Source organism: Salmo trutta, chromosome 5 (genome assembly GCF_901001165.1).
Source record: "Salmo trutta chromosome 5, fSalTru1.1, whole genome shotgun sequence".
Lineage (NCBI taxonomy): Eukaryota > Metazoa > Chordata > Actinopteri > Salmoniformes > Salmonidae > Salmo > Salmo trutta.
The window spans coordinates 26,245,919-26,266,523 of record NC_042961.1 but is presented as its reverse complement, the minus strand read 5'-3'; the positions used below and the strand labels follow the sequence as shown (position 1 = coordinate 26,266,523).

General features: G+C 41.6%; 1 protein-coding gene across 1 annotated transcript in view; it reads right to left on the bottom strand.

Annotated features, from left to right (window-relative positions):
- The window catches only part of LOC115193959 (adhesion G protein-coupled receptor A3-like), a 301,644-nt gene that overhangs the window by 139,558 nt on the left and 141,481 nt on the right, over positions 1–20,605 (bottom strand). Inside the window, exons 8-12 of the mRNA XM_029753120.1 lie at positions 14,349–14,513; positions 12,749–12,968; positions 12,380–12,529; positions 8,700–8,861; positions 2,832–3,029 (exon numbers count right to left, since the gene is read on the bottom strand). Of these exons, the coding sequence (XP_029608980.1) occupies positions 2,832–3,029; positions 8,700–8,861; positions 12,380–12,529; positions 12,749–12,968; positions 14,349–14,513 (895 nt within the window). The remainder of the gene's footprint in view (positions 1–2,831; positions 3,030–8,699; positions 8,862–12,379; positions 12,530–12,748; positions 12,969–14,348; positions 14,514–20,605) is intronic.

Below are 20,605 nucleotides of genomic sequence, written 5' to 3'. Positions count from 1 at the left end.
TACAGTAGTTTACTGGCAGACTCTATGATGCCCCTGATATTCTGTTATTATACATTTTGTTTGAAGTGACTGTGCAGCTTGGCACTGTTGAGGGAGAGTGTGTTGTCGTTCAGTGAAATTCTTTTGCGGAAATCCACAAACCAGATTCCTTCTATTTCACTGTTATCCCATCCAATTAGCTACCAGCCAGACATTTAAAAACATATGTGTTGGATGAAGCTGGTGGCTGAGGTCTGGCATCTAGTGTGTGTGTGTGTGTGTGTGTGTGTGTGTGTGTGTGTGTGTGTGTGTGTGTGTGTGTGTTTGTGTGTGTGTGTGTGTGTGTGTGTGTGTGTGTGTGTGTGTGTACATGCATGTGATCGTGGTTGCACATGTATGCGTTTGTGTGTGTGTGTGTGTGTGTGTGTGTGTGTGTATGTGTGTGTGTATGTGCGTAACGCCACCCATTTGGCTGTGTGTGGGCACAGCGTGACCATATGTTCTGTGCAGTAGCTCAGTTTAACCTAGCACAGCACAACCAGGCATGAGACACAGCAAGAGAGATAGAGATCAGATACTCTGCGAGTGGGGGCTAAAACAGCACTACGGCTTAAATACCAGCAGTGTGAACACTGGTAAAGATCATCAGTCGCACAGAATACACTGAACTAACAACAGCACAGGGAGGAGGTGAGAAATTCCCCCAAACATGCAGTGTTCTATCCTGGGGAAAGAAGAGATGGGAGCGGTGATATTTGTGGAAGTAGCCTCTCCTCCTGAGGGATGCTGCATGTCTGAGTCCGTTTTAGTGAGAGTGTGAGTGGAAGATTAGTGTGTGTGTTTGTGTATGTGTGTTTGTGTGTGCGTGCGTGTGTGCATATGAGTGTGTGCGTGCATGTGAGTGAGTGCCTGTGGCCTGAATGGATTTGCTCTCTAAATCAACACTGAACACACACTCCGTCTTCACAGTCAAAGTGATGAGCGGTGGAGTCAGGCTTCTGCTTTGCATCTTTAATTTCTTTCTGTCTGCGGGTGAAACGAGGACAAAGGGAACCACTGAGCCCTGCGGCAGCCTTGCACCTACACCTCCAGCCACCGGGAGGCACTACAGGCAGAAGTTGAATAACCCCCCCAATGGTAGAAGCCTTGCCTAGGGACATGTGCCAGTACCCACCATATTGGAATTCAAACTGTTCACTACATCAGAATAGCTAGCTGTCCAGCACTCATTTGGTGAGAGCCACAGACAATTGTCATGTAGCAATAGCTAAATATTGTCATGTAGTAAAAGCATATTTCAGTTATTGCTGGTGTGACTGTCATTGTTATCCACAAGTGTATAACAGTAAAACCAATAACAGTAAACCGATTTCTCCAGGATTCTAATTCTAATCCCGTAAATGGCATTCCTATGCACAAAACAATCATAACAGATGCCTACATGAAAAATGGCAATTGAGGCTGATTACTGGGCTGGAAAAGCACCCTCTAAACAGTGGATGTGAGGGGCTGCCAGGGTGCCCGTTACAGTGCAGTGAGGAAGGGCCTGCAAGGTAGTGTGAGATCGGCAGTAATAGGAGGGGCCTTTGCATATGCAGTGTCATGTCGTAGGGTTGTACTCCCAGAGGAGAGCAGAGGAGAGCAAGGACAAGGCCAATGAGAGAGAGAGATAGGGCTAAGAGAGAGAGTGAGTGAGAGATAGGGCTGAGAGAGAGAGAGAGAGAGAGAGAGAGAGAGAGAGAGAGATGGCTGGCGGCATTTCCATCTCAACCCTAAGTGACCCACTGATGCTCTGAGTGCCGCTCACAATGTCACATTCCCATTGAGAGCTCACTTTCTCAATGACAATCGCTCCCTGTCTATCAAGCCACACAGGTTTGGTTTGGAATTGGCTCACTTCGATAAGCCTAGTCATGCTCATCGACCTCTGTCATTGGACATCACAAAGGGACAGTTTAGTCATCAAAGGAATGCCTTGCTATTCTCCCCCATGGCTAGCCCATGTGAGATTGCTGAAAAGCTGCACTGGGCACTGCAACCAAGCTAAATAATAGCTGAGCACAGTAGATAGTATTAACTAATCATAAGAGGACACAGTCAACAAACATGCATAAACACACAGACGAAAGTAAACATGCACACACACCAGCACAAGCACGCGCACATGCACACAGTAGTTGATGTGTATAACTACCTACTGAAATATTGCAAAACAATGCCACTTCAATGCCAGAGGAGTGTTTTTCCCTGTCTGCATATGTAGACTGTAAAGTGTAGCTGACGTGGCATCTGTCATTTGGGACGGGCCAGCAGGAGGTATGATGGAGTAACAGTGATTTAGTGTGACAGGGACACAAGGCCACAGTATCCATCACAGGAGAGTGGCCTACATACACTGACTCCAGAACTACCCCACCAATCCTGACCCTTCCCCCTTTACAGTGCAACCTATCACAGGCTGATCTACAGCATGCCACTGCACCAAAACAGGATGTCAACTTATGGAGAGTAATAGACAACAACAAGTCTGCCAGGCAGGAGCAAAGCCCTATTATTCTTACACCAAAGTGGGTGCATTTGAATCTTGACCATAACAAGCTGCATTATCTAAAAAAAAAAAAAAGACAGAGAGAATTTTAGGACAGAATTAAATGTCCAATCTCTAACTCTTACGGAATCATAGAAATGTCATTCCTAGAAGAGAGATTCTCATTCAAGTCAACGTTCTGTAACAGGAGGAGCGGCAGCCATATTGAATGTATGTTGTACCCATTAACCATGGAGTAAAAGCAGGAAGTTCATCCTTCAATGTGTGCTTTATTTTCAAGTCATTCTATTTCTATGTACTGTACCTTGCTGAGTTGGCTGGCGGGGGAGCCGCTGCCGTTGACCGTGTGACATTTGAAGTTGAGCAGCGTGTCCCCGATGGCATCCTGGTTCCTCTGACCAGAGAAGGGTGGCAGGGGGGCTCTCTGTACTACCATACACGAAAGACCCTGGAAGTTAGATGGCCTGATCAGAAAGGCCTCCATGGCTATGTTTGGGGACACCTGGATGGAGTCAGAGTGATAGGAAGAAGGGGAGTAAGTGAGTTTATCTTCCTGGTCTGAACATAAATGACAGATCCTTGAAAGTGTCATTCTGAAGTGTCATTCTGCACTGAATCGATAAAAAGATGTTGATGAAAAACAAAACAAATTTGCTGATCATGCTGAGCTGCGAGACTAAAGGGATGATAAACTACAGCAGGCCTGGGCAAATATTTTCCATGGAGGGCCACATTAGAATATATTTTTGCCATCGCGGGCCAGAATTATACAGTTGAAGTCGGAAGTTTACATACACTTAGGTTGGAAACTAGTCTTTCAACCAATCCACAAATTTCTTGTTAACAAACTATAGTTTTGGCAAGTCGATTAGGACATCTACTTTGTGCATGACACAAGTCATTTTTCCAACAATTGTTTACAGACAGATTATTTCACTTAGAAAATTGGAAAATTCTAGAAAATGATGTCATGGCTTTAGAAGCTTCTGATAGGCTTATTGACATAATTTGAGTCAATTGGAGGTGTACCGGTGGATGTATTTCAAGGCCTACCTTCCAACTCAGTGCCTCTTTGCTTGACATCATGGGAAAATCAAAAGAAATCAGCCAAGACCTCAGAAAAAAAATTGTAGAACTTCACAAGTCTGGTTCATCCTTGGGCGCAATTTCCAAACGCCTGAAGGTACCACGTTAATCTGTACAAAAAATAGTATGCAAGTGTAAACACCATGGGACCATGCAGCTGTCATACCACCCAGGAAGGAGAGGCGTTCTGTCTCCTAGAGATAACCGTACTTTGGTGACGAAAAGTGCAAATCAATCCCAGAACAACAGCAAAGGACCTTGTGAAGATGCTGCAGGAAACAGGTACAAAAGTATCTATATCTACAGTTAAACGAGTCCTATATCGATATAAGCTGAACGGCCGTTCAGCAAGGAAGAAGCCACTGCTCCAAAACCGCCATAAAAAAGCCAGACTACGGTTTGCAACTGCACATGGGGACAAAGATCATACTTTTTGGAGAAATGTCCTCTGGTCTGATGAAACAAAAAATAGAACCGTTTGGCCATAATGACCATCGTTATGCTTGGAGGAAAAAAGGGGAGGCTTGCAAGCCGAAGAACACCATCCCAACCTCGAAGCACGGGGGTGGCAGCATCATGTTGTGGGGGTGCTTTGTTGCAGAAGGGACTGGTGCACTTCACAAAATAGATGGCATCATGAGGGAGGACAATTATGTGGATATATTGAAGCAACAATGGGTCTTCCAAATGGACAATGACCCTAAGCATACTTCCAAAGTTGTGGCAAAATGGCTTAAGGACAATAAAGTCAAGGTATTGGAGTGGCCATCACAAAGCCCTGACCTTAATCCTATAGAAAATATGTGGGCAGAACTGAAAAAGCATGGGAGAGCAAGAAGGCCTACAAACCTGACTTAGTTACACCAGCTCTGTCAGGAGGAATGGGCCAAAATTCACCCAACTTATTGTGGGAAGCTTGTGGAAGGCTACCCGAAATGTTTGACCCAAGTTAAGCAATTTAAAGGCAATGCTACCAAATACTAATTGAGTGTATGTCAACTTCTGACCCACTGGGAATGTGATGAAAGAAATAAAAGCTGAAATTAATCATTCTCTCTATTATTATTCTGACATTTCACATTCTTAAAATAAAGTGGTGATCCTAACTGACCTAAGACAGGGAATTTTTACTAGGATTAAATGTCAGGAATTGTGAAAAACTGAGTTTAAATGTATTTGGCTAAGGTGTATGTAAACTTCCGACTTCAACTGTGCATCATGTGTATGACTGTGTTGACAGGTATATCTACTGTAAATCACGTCCAGATATGCTACTTATTTAACTTTTTTAACATGCACAAAAATAAACCACATCCATTTCCTCCTTTTGGTAGTTATTTTCATTATTAAACATGCAATGAACTACACGGAGGGGAAAGTACTCTGTGCATTCAGCACCACGGACAGAACTCTTGTTAATTGGTATGCACAAAAACACAAGAAAGAGAGAGAGCTCAACATTACATTTAAATTACTCAATCAGTTTGAGGAGTGAAGTCTCTGATGGGCATTGACTAGAGCAGTGAAGTCAGGTATGGTTTCTGACGTCGCTATCCACAGGATTGCTGAGAGGTGAGAGTCAGTACAAGATGATCTGTGCCTTGACTTTTTATATTTCATCACTGAAAATGTCTGTTCACATAAATAGGTTGATCCAAACACTACAAACATTTTCTGAGCATGACTCCTAATCTTTGGAAAGTTTTTTTCATCGAGAGATGCATAGAACCTCGTCAGTGACATTGTTTTGAATAGCTCTCCAATCACTGCATCATACTGAAGATCGATAAGCTCAAGTTGCTGGTCAGTGAGAGAATTATCCACATTGAAGGTGAAAGGAGAGGAAACCAACAGCATGTCATTTTCCAACACTTTCAAATCCTCAAAACGACGAGAAAACTCACCGTTCAAAGGACGCAGCAGCGATGTATACTTCTCCTGCTGGTCATCTGATAGGGAACAGACTAGTAGTGTCGGAAGGTGGGTGAGATTGTTGGCTTCTACTTGGCGGGTCAAGAGGAGTCGTTTTCCCTTGAAGGCTTTGACAAGGCTGTTCATTTAATGTGCAAAAAGGCCCTTCCCTTGTAGTTTGGAATTAAGTGCATTCATGAGGGCCATGTGTCACAAGGGTCGTTAAAAGGGGACCAAGGCACAGCGTAGCGTGTAAAGTGCTCATATTTATTTTATTAAATGATAGCACTTCAACAAAATAACAAAAAACGACAGCCAACAGTTCCGTCAGGCACTACGATTAAACGGGAAAACAACTCCCCACAAACCCCAAAGGAAAACAGGCTGCCTAAGTATGGCTTCCAATCAGAGACAACGAAAGACACCTGCCTCTGATTGGAAACCATACCCGGCCAAAACCTGGAAAACAAAACATAGAAATAGAATACTACAAAAACCCCACATATAAACAGAAAACCCAAAACCACCCAACACAACCACCTGTCACGCCCTGACCGCTCTACTATGGCAAATTACCTCTTACAGGGGTCAGGACGTGACACCATGATGTCCACGGTGAAAGCAAAATCAGCCAACCATTCTTTATCTTGCAGTTGAGGGAAATTCAAATATTTTCCTTTCATTTGCAAAAACTCAGCAATCTCCGACTTCAGGTCCCACACCCTTTTAAGCACCTTCCCCAAATTCAGACATCTCACGTTTTTGTGGTATGGGAGATCTGCATGACACGACTCTGTCTCCTCCCACAGTGAGACAAACTGCCTGTGGTTTAAAGACTTAGCTCTTATGAAGTTTACCACTTTAGTGACTGTATCCACAACATGGCTAATTTTCAGAACACATTTACAGAGTATCTCCTGATGAGTAATGCACGCAGGAAATTTTTGGGGGGATCTGGGTTCAGCTCAGCTATTTGATCTTTTATCCTTTTCAAAAGGCCAACGTTTTTTCTTGTCAAGTTTGGGCACCCATCAGTGGTCACACTGGATAACTTTTCAAAACTCAGTCCCAGTTTTGCCACACACTTATTAACCTCCTCCAATAAATCTTTCCCTGTGGTTGTGCTCTTCATTGACTGCACTGAAGCACGCTCCTCTGTAATTTCAAAGTCTGGGGTAATGCCTCGTAAGAACATCAACAACCGTGCCATGTCACGTGCATCACTGCTCTCATCCAGGTACAAGGAGAACTAGTTCAAATCCTTTACCTTGTCTTTCAACTGTTGTTCCATATTCTCTGCGATGCCCTCAACACGCCGTGTCACTGTTCGTCTTGACAGGGAAACATTTTCAAACAGCTCTTTCTTGTCGGGTCAAAGTATTGGTGCAGAGTCAATTACACATTCTTTTATGAATTCGCCCTCAGCGAATGGCTTGCTATGTTTAGCAATTTTGTGGGACAGTACATAGCTAGCTCTCTCAATTCCATCGTTTGCTGAACGCAGTTTTGTGAAAATACCTCGCTGCTTTTGCAACTGAGAAAGCAATTATTTCGATGCACTTGCCCTCTGCTCAGAAGACATATTCCTATATTTCTCTGCATGCTTCGTCTGGAAGTGTCGGGACAAGTTGTAGTCTTTCAAGACAGCGATGCTCTCTTTGCACACTAAACACACAGCTTTCCCTGATACCTCAATAAATAAATATTTCGATGTCCACTCTTGCTGGAACAACCTATATTAATTGTCTACTTTCCTTAACTTGGAAATCTTTGGAAACTAATTTCTAGCTAGCTACTATTTGTAACTTTGACATGTCTGTCAGCCTCTCAGTTACTGTCTGTCCTCGTGCAGTTATTTATATGTGCCCTCAAAACAAATGTCCCACAAGTGGTGGGAGTTAAATCATTACACAAAGGCGAGAATTCATTGGGCTTTTAATTTGAATAACATCGCAAATTCTTTATGTGATCTGAGCATGATTCCGCGGGCCGTATTGAATCAGGTTGCGGGCCGCATATGGCCTCCGCGCCGGCCTTTGCCCATGCCTGAACTACAGTGAGTTCCAAAATATATATTTTTTTAGCTGACTTTGGATTTGAAATGAAACAATGACTATGAGGTTAAAGTGCAGGCTGTCAGCTTTAATTTGATTGTATTTTCATTCATATCGGGTGAACCGTTTAGAAATGATTCTTGAGTGAGAAAGTTACAGACTCATAAATATCATACCCCCTCAAAAATGCTAACTTTCCCTGTTGTTTTAATGGTGAGTGGCTAGCATGTCTTGGGGTATGATATTTGTGTGTCTGTAACTTTTTCACTTACTATTATTCACAATTCACTCAGGATTATCCATAATCATGGTGGCATCCACATTAATGTAGAAGTGTTTAGAAATATATTATATTCTTATTTACAATTAAAGTGACTCCATAATGACACAATACATGTGTCACGCCTGCTCCCGCTCCCCCTCTCTAGTGCTCTCTGGCGCCAGGCGGCCCATCATTACGCACACCTGTCACCATCGTTGCGCGCATCAGCGCATCATGGGACTTACCTGGACTCTATTACCATATTGATTGCCTCCCCTATATCTGTCACTTCCTCAGGTTTTTCCCCGTGTCTGCATTCATGTCATTTTGTTCCCCTTGTCCAGACGTTGTCCGTGTTTTGTTTCGTGTCTGTTATTTATTCAATATTCACTCCCTGTACTTGCTTCTCGTCTCCCAGCGTCTGTCCTCACAACATGATTTATCATTCATTTCTATTGGGCACAAAATGATCTGAAACACAACCAAAGCAAATGCATCCAACATATGTGTAGAGACACACGCTTGATGTAGTCATTCTGTGCTATGAATATGGGACCAACTACTTAATTTATTACTACTTTTAATACACATATCAGTGAATTTCTCTTTTGGTCCCCTAAAACGGGGTCTGCACTTTAAACTCATAGTCATTGTATGATTTGAAATCCAAAGTGCTGGAGTACAGAGCCAAAACAACAACAACAACAAAAATGTCCCTGTCCCAATACTTTTTGAGCTCCCTTAAGCTTTGATTCCAAAACCAATCTTAGTAACACTTTATAAGTTATCCTTTTAAGGGGTTACAGAGTGAACATTTAGTTTATAGACGTTTGTGTGCATTTGATGTTTGTTTACCTACCTTTGATATGACCTGCGTGTCTATGGTGAGAGCCATGTCGGCGATGCGCTCCACACACTGGACAATGCGTGTACATGCCCTGGCCTCGTTCTGAGCCATCCACAGGATGTGTTCCTCCACCAGCATCATGTTACTGGCTATGTCAGAGATATAGTCCCCTAGCTATGGGATTGAGGAAATGAAATGATGAGGGTGGTGATGGTGACTTTATTCATTATCTAAAGATTTTCTTTAGATTAGCGGCTCCAATGGGGCATAATCACTTAATTATGATGACAGTTGAACTATTTACATCAAATTCACAGTTGCTTTATTCTAACTGTTCTGTGGAGAGATTGGGTTGGCATTAATCAAGGTGTATCTGGGCATCCAAGTATTGTTAGGTTTTCTAGTAGGACCCCGTGTTGAGGAGAGCTCCAAATAATGATCTTCTCACGTAAAAATTTAATTCCACTACACTACTCTGACCTCTTTTGTGTGCAGACCCTATAGTTGCCTTCAGTCGTATAAAGCAGGGGTATTCAACCGGGAGTCCGCAGAATTACTGCAGAGGGTCCGCGAAAATGTACAATACCAGTCAAACATTTGGACACACCTACTCATTCCATTTTTTTTTTTTTTTTTTTTACTATTTTATACATTGTAGAATAAAGGTGAAGATATCAAAACTATGAAATAACACATATGGAATCATGTAGTAACCAAAAAAGTGTCAAACAAATCAAAATATATTTGAGATTCTTCAGAGTAGCCACCCTTTGCCTTGATGACAGCTTTGCACACTATTGGCATTCTCTCAACCAGCTTCATGAAGTAGTCAACTGGAATGCATTTCTGGAATTTCTTTCCTTCTTAATGTGTTTCAGCTAATCAGTTGTGATGTGACAAGGTAGGGGTGGTATACAGAAGATAGCCCTATTTGGTAAAAGACCAAGTCCATATTATGGCAAGAACAGCTCAAATAAGCAAAGAGAAATGACAGTCCATCATTACTTTAAGACATGAAGGACAGTCAGTGCAGAATATTTCAAGAACTTTGACAGTTTCTTCAAGTGCAGTCGCAAAAACCATCAAGCGTTATGATGAAACTAGCACTCATGAGTTCCACCACAGGAAAGGAAGACCCAGAGTTACCTGTGCTGCAGAGGATAAGTTCATTAGAGGTACCAGCCTCAGAAATCGGCAAATAACTGCCCCTCAGAATGCAGCCCAAATAAATGCTTCACAGGGTTCAAGTAACAGACAAACCTCAACATCAACTGTTCAGAGGAGACCGCATGAATCAGGCCTTTATGGTCAAATTGCTGCAAAGATGACTACTAAAGGACACCAATAATAATAAGAAACTGGATTGGGCCAAGAAACATGAGCAGTTGAAATTAAACTGGTGGAAATCTGTCCTCTGATCTGATGAATCCAAATTTGACATTTTTGGTTCCAACCGCTGTGTCTTTGTGAGACGCAGAGTAGGTGAACGGATGATCTCTGCATGTGTGGTTCTCACTGTGAAGCATGGAGGAGGAGGTGTGATGGTGTGGGGGTGCTTTGCTGGTGACACTGTCAGGGATTTATTTAGAATTCAAGGCACACTCAACCAGCAAGGCCACCACAGCATTCTGCAGCAATATCTCATCCCATTTGGTTTGCACTTAGTGGGACTATCATTTGTTTTTCAACAGGACAATGACTCAACACACTTCCAGGCTGTGTAAGGGCTACTTGACCAAGGAGGAGAGTGATGGAGTGCTTCATCAGATGACCTGGCCTCCACAATCACCCGACCTCAACCCAATTGAGATGGTTCTGGATGAGTTGGACCGCAGAGTGAAGGAAAAGCAGCCAACAGCATATGTGGGAACTCCTTCAAGACTGTTAGAAAAGCATTCCAGGTGAAGCTGGTTGAGAGAATACCAAGAGTGTGCAAAGCTGTCACCAAGGCAAAGGGTGACTATTTGACGAATCTCAAATATTAAATATATTTTGATTTGTTTAACACTTTTTTGGTTACTACATGATTCCATATGTGTTATTCATAGTTTTAATGTCTCCAATATTATTCTACAATGTAGAAAATAGTCAAAATAAAGAAAAACACTTGAATGAGTAGGTGTGTCCAAACTTTTGACTGGTACTGTATATCAAATAATAATTTTGAAAAAGTGCATTTTTTGTAATTTTTACTTTTAATGTTTTTATGAATATCGCTAGAAACAACAGAATAGACTACCAATGTCTATGAAATCTATTCATTTTAAAATGTTGTTTACATCACCTGATGATAAGACAAGATGTTGCATTTTTGGGGGGCTAACATAGATTTTTTTGGGGGGGCTAACATATGATGGGGATCCCTCGGTCTCCGGTTTGCCTCACCAGGGGTCCCCGGGCAAGAAAAGGTTGAAGACCCCTGGTATAAAGGAAATACATTTTGAATAGATTAGGGGGATATCTGAATTACCTCTTCATCAACTTAGCTCTCAGGTGCATGATTGTCATAAGCAAGAAAAAAAAGGATGAAGGAAAACGCACAGCTTTTCCAAATTAATTTTGAAGGCTAGTATAGCGTGGACGGTGGCAGGCTAAGACTCCTTTATTCCTAGAGTGTGAGCACATTTAGCGTAATGTACGGTTTCTCAAATTGAGTTCCGTTAACCTGCGGATCCCACCATTTAAGCCACATGTGTCAAACTCATTCTACGCAGGGCCGAGTGGCTGCGGGTTTGCACTCCTTTTACATGATTGATGAATTAAGGTCACTAATTAGTAAGGAACTGCCCTCACCTGAAAGGAAAAAACAAAAACCATCAGACACTAGGCCCTCCATGGAATGAGTTTGACACCCCTGATTTAAGCTGTCATCTGAACAGTTTCAAGTCTATTCTTGCAAATCATTCCTCAGAGTTTGGCATATCCCTGCTTTCAAAAAAACACTGAAAAGCACTCACATCTCACAGGCTTAAATAATACAAGGTCAGGAATACCAGCTAACAATATGTATGGTTTCCCCTCAAATTGCATGTTACCAAATTGCTGCACTGATGACATCTCAGGGATATTAGCACCCAAAGTCTAGCATTTATGGAGCTGGAGTCAAGTAGACTAGCCAGCTACCGGGCAAAAAGAGACATCCACTCATATGTGCCTTTCATTGGACTATTAACAGCTCGTCCAAAGAAAACAGTTTGGGGTTCTTTATTCAGTCCCTCCAGAATTTCCCAGGGATTATTTTATGACATTTGCGGGGCAATAATGCTTGATTTTGCCAGAGGAATTCTGACATTATGCATGGCAATATGCAATGCTTTGGTCCAATTTCTCAGGAAAATGCATTGATAAGGGAAAAAGTTTGTTGTCATGTGACTTGATTGAATTATATTATGCGTTAAATGTGTGGAGATTGGTTTAAATTGCGAGCCCTCTTTTGGTACTGATTTGACTGTTTTATGAGGAAATAGTGCAGTGATTGGTCAAATTTGCAAGCCCTCTTACAATATGCGAAGAACTGTTGATTTAGCAAAATAATTACTGCTGCATGGAGGCTGAGGGTAAATGCTGTGTGTGTGTGTGTGTGTGTGTGTGTTTTTGCACGAGCATGCATGGGTTTGTGTGTGTGTGCATTCTTCTGTGTGTGTGCGTGCGCGCGTGAGTGAACAGCGGCTAAGTCCTGCTTTCATACTTACTTCTCTACGCTGGTCCACCAGGCGAGTCAGCCTCTCAACCAGGTGTGTGACAAAGATGACATCCATCACATCGCTGAAGTCCCCCGCCCTGCTGGTGAAGGCTACCAGCTGCTGGGCTAACGACTGGGCATTGCTGGTGTTGATGGTCACCTGGTAATAGAACAGTGATTGGGTTAGACGAGGCTAGATCACTCGGATTTACACAGATGCATTTCATATGTGTTATAAAATAACAGTTTGTATGTCTTCCTATGGGTATTAATCAAGCCAGATATTACCTCAAATAAAAAAAATAGTTAATGATTCAGATGATTCCGTTTTAGACCCCCTTGTCTTGCGTTGTCTCTGCTAGTGAGAAAAATGTCCTACCTGGGTAAGCTCATGCAGTATGCGAGTCACCTCGCTGGCATATGGGCACTGGGTATAGTCATCCTCTGCCCACCGGCCTGCCCGGTCACAGCGTCGCCAGGCCTTCTTCTCCCTCTGAGTGAGGTGGTGTGAAGTGGCACCAGAAGGGTGGGGGGCATAGCCAAATGTGGATGGAGCACAGGGCAGGAAGGCCAGTATCCCTGCCAGGGTCTTTGGCCACCTGTCACAAGATATGGTATCAATATCTTTGTCACCGTGATCCACAATAAGCCTTGATTTCCTGATTACACTACATAGATGTGACACGTTGCCTTGTTATTATGTCACATTACTAAGTTATCATATATTGTTGATTGTTGATCTGCATGACATGTAAACAAACATAATGACACTGGATATTACATATACTGTACATCTTACTGTAGTCTATATCTCCCTGAAAATACCCTCAAAAACACCAATGAAAACAAGCTTGTTTCATTCCAACAATGTCATTTTGGCAATTTTTCATCATGTGAAAACTAAGGGAGTAAATTGAGGAAAGACTGAGGATAAATCTGTTGTGTTCAGAGGAACCTGTCCTGCTTTCTCCTCCTGTCATCATGGCACCGGCTACTTTGTAATCTATGGCAGTAATCCCCCCTGACAAAAAAAAGGGTCTCATTTTCTAGCCCATTACGCCACTGCTTAGCAGAAACAAAGCCTCTCTGCTCGCTTCACTGGAAGTGGGTTGTAAAGTACAGGAGCAGTGACAACAATGGAGCATACACGGAAACAAGACTGAAGGGAGAAAAACTTCTCAAGACGGACAGGGACAGAGACGGAGGTGGAAAGCAGACCTGGGTTCAAATATTATTTGCCATCATTTATGTGCTTGATTTGTTTTTGATTTTACCTTCATTTAACTAGGGAAGTCAGTTAAGAACAAATTCTTATTTTCAATGACGGCCTAGGAACAGTGGGTTAACTGCCTTGTTCAGGGGCAGAACGACAGATTTGTACCTTGTCCAACGCTCTAACCGCTAGGCTACGCTGCCACCTGACGCAATGGAACCAGTTGAACAGTTCCAAAATGGTAAACCCCTCCCATCTGGCACTCCAGGCAGACTGAAGCAAATGCTCAAAGTATTTGAACCCAGGTCTCGTGGAGAGCCTGTTAGCTATTCAACTCATAAGGCTTTAGCTGGATGGGAAAATGCCAGTCAGAGACTAATTGGAATGTTTTCTAGAAAGCTACAGTATAAAGCTGAGGTACAGATTTATTAGCATTTTGGTGATTGATATGAAACACATGGCTTCCTAATGCGTGGGGATAACTGCTAGCTAAACAGTACTTACATTCCATGGATTTTTTTTCTCATTTGACTGTTTACTTTCTTTGTTATCTAATATCCTACAGTCGCTTCCTACTTGAGCAGAGCTGAGTTTAGCGAACCATTGGGCTTTCACATTTCACATTCTCAAAACACTGACTTCTTGAATGCCAACATGAGGTCAGGCATGTTTTAGGCTACCTTGTTGCACTGTAGTTGACCTTTGACCTTGTCATTTAGTCTTCACCTGAAGAGGTCCTTGTTTTTGGTCTGGTTAGAGCACCCACCTGAAGTCCCCCTTGTTGCTGTTGACCCTGTCTGCTGAGCAGTAGGGTGCTGACATCTCCAACACAAGGATCTCCATCTGTCTGGACCTGTTGCCACGGGAACTGGTCACCTGGCACTCCCAGATGCCAGACAGGCTGTGGTTGATGTTGGAGAGGACGACCTCGCTGGAGGAAAGAAGAAGACAGATCTACTGCATGAGTTTCCGTGTGTGTGTGTGTGTGTGTGTGTGTGTGTGTGTGTGTGTGTGTGTGTGTGTGTGTGTAACCACACAAGAACTACTCAATTCAAGAAACACTTACAATTGTGAAACTTAAAATAGTGCTGTTACAACGACTTAGAGCTGTGGTCGTTACATGCTTTGGTGATTGGTATTTGGAGCATGTCTCCTTTGTAAGGAGGATTTCTATTTGAATGGCACGTCACTGGTTATATATAGAATACATACATGACAATGACAACAGATTATAAAGTATTGCGAGGCAAAAAATGCTATCTCCATAGAAATACTGTATTTCTCAGCACAAAGCCAAATGTATTTTTTATTGCTAATGCATAATAATTTCCGTAAAATCCACATTTCCATGTGGCACCTCAGAAAATTGACTGCTTTGCTCCACAATTTCATTGAGCAGCGTTCTGTGTTGAGCTGGGAAAAAAAACTGCCGCGGTTTCCCCAAAAAAAACACGACTTTTCAAATCCGACTTAGGAACAATACTATGCCATGGGTGTTTGACAGTTGACATTCAAATTATAAGTGACAGGCAAGAGATGGCACTTAAATCTTCCACAGTAAAAATGATTAGTTGCTGAGTGCACTCTGATGTGCCAGAGAATAATCCTTGACAACGCCTCTGAACAGAGGATGTGCAGGAAATATTTATTCAGCGACATGAAATATAGTTCCCTGTGGCTTTTTTCTCCAATACCCTCAAATTACTCATCTTACTTGTCTCTTGCTGTTGTGTTTCTTTGAATTCTTTCAGTACCATAGCTCTGAATCCCATAGACATGACGACACTAATATTTCAAAAACCTTTACCCTTTTCACACTATCCTGCTGATCCGAACCCAACTGTGCTGGCTTGGACATCTTCTTTAAAATGTTCCTTTTCAGCATGGTTCAGCAAGTATGGTGGATGGATGTGTACCCCGGCCAGCTTAGTACAGTTTGGCTCGGGTCAGTTTGGCTCAGTGGTATGAAAAGGTCTCTAGATTCTAATCTACAGCTTGGCGGCTTTCAAAGTCTCGTATCTTCACATAATGGTAAAGGACATAAAAGTAAAGAGCTGAACACTGTTCTAATTCCCTGAATCAACTCTTCTCAATGACCTTGCCTCAATGACACTCTCTGCGAGGAAATAAATAATGAAACACCGATTGGTTCAATCTCTGCATTTTGCTCACCACTCATTTCTGATGAGGATTCCAAAGGGCTCTAAATTCAATTTTGAACTCTTGACTGAGATGATGGCATCCTGTGTGGAGTGGTAGAATGGAGGGGGGGTCGAGAGCTGTGCGAGAGAGGCCAAACTCCTGGGTGTTTCGCAGTGCTTTTAGCTAATCAAAGGGGGACCATCACGGCGTTCCAGATGTTTGGTTGGTGCGTAAAACATGTCAATTCAAATAAGCAGAAAACTGTGATGGGTCCGCACTCAGAAAGATGTCACATAAAGCTTACTTCGTTTTTAGATCTGAAAAATAATTTTCACTGAATTAGGGATAGCGTACACAGACATTTCCCTGATGCAGTGAAACTAATAACACATTTGAAAAATTAAGCAAACTTTATGAGACATCTTTTGAGTGCGCAGCCATCAAACTTTTTTTTGCAGGGCTGTTAGCTAAAAGCTTTAAACACTGATCATGATTTCATCGGCTGGAGCAGAGACAAGAACCTGAGAGGCTTTTGGGGATTTGAGTAAAAGCTTGCGCTGAAATACAGTATGCTTTACCCTGCAGGCAAACATCTTATGAATGACCTAGGCTACTTCTGTACCCTTTACCACTGAGCAAAACATCCGTCTAGGTCGAGATAGATGTAGCTAGATGTACTGTAGCTAGATTAGGGTTGCAAAACCACCAGTAATTTACCAAGTTACCGGAATGTTCAGCAATTTAGGCAATTAACAGGTAATCTATGACAATCTATGGTAACTTTGGTGATTTGTACTTGAATAATAAATAAAAAATGTATCATATTTTCTTAATCTTTACACCGATGTTCATTAGTTTCTAGTGGATAGACCATATGGCTCAAGAGAAAATAGCCTAATTAACTCTGCAACTACTCCAACTATGAACTTTTTTTCACAACTGCCACTGCAAAAACATTTACAACAGACATATTGACATAGTAAAATAAATAACAGTGTGTAAAAATTTGAAGGATATTTCATGCTGAAACTCTCATATTAAACGCAAACTGTATTCACTAAATGTATGGGTTATATTTAGGATAATGTTTTAGCGTTGTCATTAAATGGTTTATTTCAAAATCATCTTATTTGATTGTTTTATATATTTTGCACGTATTGAAAATTCTGGAAGTTTACTGGTAAACTTATAAAGTTAACAGTATTATACTCTCCCTTTGCAACCCTAACATAGATTCATTATTCGTTCCTCTTCCTTCACTTAGCTCCCTTAGCAATGCCCATTAGACAATTATACCACACTGTACATCAGAGGGACTGATAAAGTGAGCACTCTATGAGTCAAATCCAGTGCAGTGATGTTGAATAATCCTATGATAGCATGGGCAACCCAGTGTTGCTGCAGCTACTGCCTCGGTTGTCTCCAACACCACAGGCAGAAATAGAACACAGCTCTCCCTCCCTACAACAGCAGCGTTTCTTCCAAGGGACACAACCACAAAGTAGTGTATCAACTCTCCAGTCAGGTCCTAAATAGAAACCCTATGAGCTTAATCCAATATCAGCCAGTCTGATGTCTCCATGCAAGCAGCTTGCTTGTCTTTCATTTCTAGGAAAGAGAAAAGAGGAGAAGAAAGCCTTTAAACATATTATTATGATAATGACATGATGATGATGATTACTTAAAGATTTGATGATGGTGTAACCGATGTGAAATGGCTAGCTAGTTAGCGGTGGTGCGCGCTAATAGCGTTTCAATCGGTGACGTCACTCGCTCTGCGACCTTAAGTAGTTGTTCCCCTTGCGCTGCAAGGGCCACGGCTTTTGTGGCGCGATGGGTAACGATGCTTCGTGGGCGACTGTTGTTGATGTGTGCAGAGGGTCCCTGGTTCGAGCCCAGGTTGGGGTGAGGAGAGGGACAGAAGCTATACTGTTACAATGGCAAAGATGACAATTCATTCATGACAATAATGAAATAAAGTAATAAAATCCATGTAAATGTAATTGCAGGTGTGTGTTCATTAAGATTAGGATTAAAGTGATAGTTCACCCAAATTACCTGTTGGTTTCATTACCCTGTAAGCAGTCTATGGACAAGGTATGACAGCAATCCATTTCCCCGGATGCTGTGCTCCCTGCCGCCCCTGTGTTACCAGAGAGACTGAGACATGAATGGTGTGCAGAGAGGACAGATACATCATTGGTGAATAGGCCAACCAACACATACTGTACCATGGGAAATATATCACCCCCTCTTCTCCTCATCTCATCCTCTCCTCCTCTCCCTCTCTCTTCCTCTACCAGCTCTTTCCCCCTCTCGGTCTCTACTCTCCCCCTCTCCTCCCCCTCCCTCTTACCTCCCTTCCTCTCCCCTTCTCCTCCCTACTGCCTGAGCAAAGCAAACTCACCGCTGAGGGCTTAAATAACAAAGTGGCAGCTAGATCGTAAACTCTTCCATATCTGCTACACAGAGCTCAACTGAGACCCAGATAAACAGATTGACAGTTGGTCCAGCTCCAGCTCCAGCAGTCAGCTTATGGGTGGTTTGATGATTTGAGAGAAAACATTTTTTAGTCAGGTCATCCTCACACTAAATAATAACTATGAGAGGGAGCTGGGAGCTTGGAGCGCTAGGGCGAGACAGGGGCACAGCACAAAGCAATGACCTAAATCCACACGTAACACTGCACTATTGTGGAGCTCTCTGTACCTATCGCTTCCCAAGGGCCTCATTAGGAACGTTTATGCTCTCACGCTGATATTTAACTATTTGTTTTCATGATGCCTGCTTACAAGACAGTAAACTTTAAAAGTATCCCCTCCTCAACAACAAACCAATATTCCAAAGCTCTGGCAATGCTCAGACATTTTACAAGAGGCTCAATGCCACAGAGTTGGTTTCCTACTTCCTCTAAGTAAGTGCATGGGTGCTTCCAATCATAAATTCAGTTTAACAGCTACTGTATACGAATAAAGATAACTTTGTGTATGGGGACCATAGTTAGCAAACACCATAGCGTAACATCACTAACTATTGGGACCATAGTTAGCAAACACACACGTGAATACACACACACGCACGCGCATACAGACATACTGTACACACACTAGTGGTACACGGGTTGACTCATAACCCACAGTCCACGTGGTTATAACCGCGAGGATATAAAATATTCAGAAATCAATGCATAAAAAAATCCATAAATGTATCATTCTTCTGCAATTCATATAGGCTACATTGAGGTTTTTCTTTCATAATTTTTTATCTGACAGTGCGTACGCCTAAGCTTTAGGGTCTAACTGAAAGGCCAATGCATGCAAAATACAGGGCAAGCGCCAAATACACTCCACGCTCCAAATGCTTTTGGGAACTTGGGCAGAACATTTTGCTTGCTTTTTGGGAGAATCAGTTTTGTTATAGTCTATTTATTTTCTAAACCTATTATTTATTTAATTAGATTAAATTCATATGCTGGTATAGGCTATTAACTGACACAGGCAGTCGGCCTACAAGATGTCCATTTATTGTTTTACATTTTGTTTTGTTTCTGCAAAATGATAGGCTACTGTTCAATAGGCCTAAGTGGGGTTGCAAAGCTACCGGTAATTTAGCAAAGTTACCGGAAAATTAATTCATTTTGGTAATTCATTGTAATTTCGGTCATTTATAAATGAATAACTTTGTAAAAATGAATATACAGTATAAATGTTTTATTACTGTGTACATATTGTCCACGAGTTTCTAGTGGATAGACCATATGGCTAAAAATAAAATAGCATAATTAATCAACTTCCACCAGTTTGGTGGCAAAACATGAACAACAAATACATATTGATATAGTAAAATAAATAAAAGTGTGTAAAAAAAATCTTAAGAATATTTCATGCTGAAAATATTTTATTATTTTACAGGGCCAGAGATAATTACAGACACCTGTAATAATCTGAAGTACCCAAAAAGGCCACTAGTTGTCTTGTGATAAATTCTCCCCAAAACTTTAAAGTTAGCAAAATTCTGGTAGTTTACTGGTAAACTTAAAAAATGATCAGTAATATACCCTCCCTTTGCAAGCTTAATCCTAAGGCTTTTCAAATTAATAGGCTTAAATGCTCAAGAAAAACATAATTAAAAAAAAATTATTGTTCAAGGGCAAAGAAGCCTAATTGTAGAGCGCATTTTCACAAAAGCATGCACAAGGTGCGATTATTCTTAGACTTTCTTTTCACAAAAGCATGCATAAGGTGTCAATTTAAGCTATTGTTTGACATTTGTTTGAACAAAACATTAAGTTACTCTTCAATAGTCCTAAATATTCATATAAATGTTGAAGCAAAACATCCTTGTTCAATAAATGTTCAAGAGAAAAATATATTGTGAAAATGTATTCACAATAAAGGGAAGTTCATATTCAATAGCAGTGTGTGCATTGATTAAGTTATTGAGCTTGTTTTGGCTGATTTAATTGGGCTACAGATGAAAACAATCGACTTCCTTCCACTTGGGAAGTGCGTTTTATTTTAATTTAATTTAATTTATTTCATCTTTATTTAACCAGGTAGGCAAGTTGAGAAAAAGTTCTCATTTACAACTGCGACCTGGCCAAGATAAAGCAAAGCAGTTCGACACATACAACAACACAGAGTTACACATGGAGTAAACAAACATACAGTCAATAATACAGTAGAAAAACAAGTCTATATACAATGTGTGCAAATGAGGTGAGATAGGGGAGGTAAGGCAATAAATAGGCAATGGTGGCGAAGTAAATACAATATAGCAATTAAAACACTGGAATGGTAGATGTGCAGTAGATGAATGTGCAAAGAAGAAATACTGGGGTGAAAAGGAGCAAGATAAATGAATAAATACAGTAGGGGATGA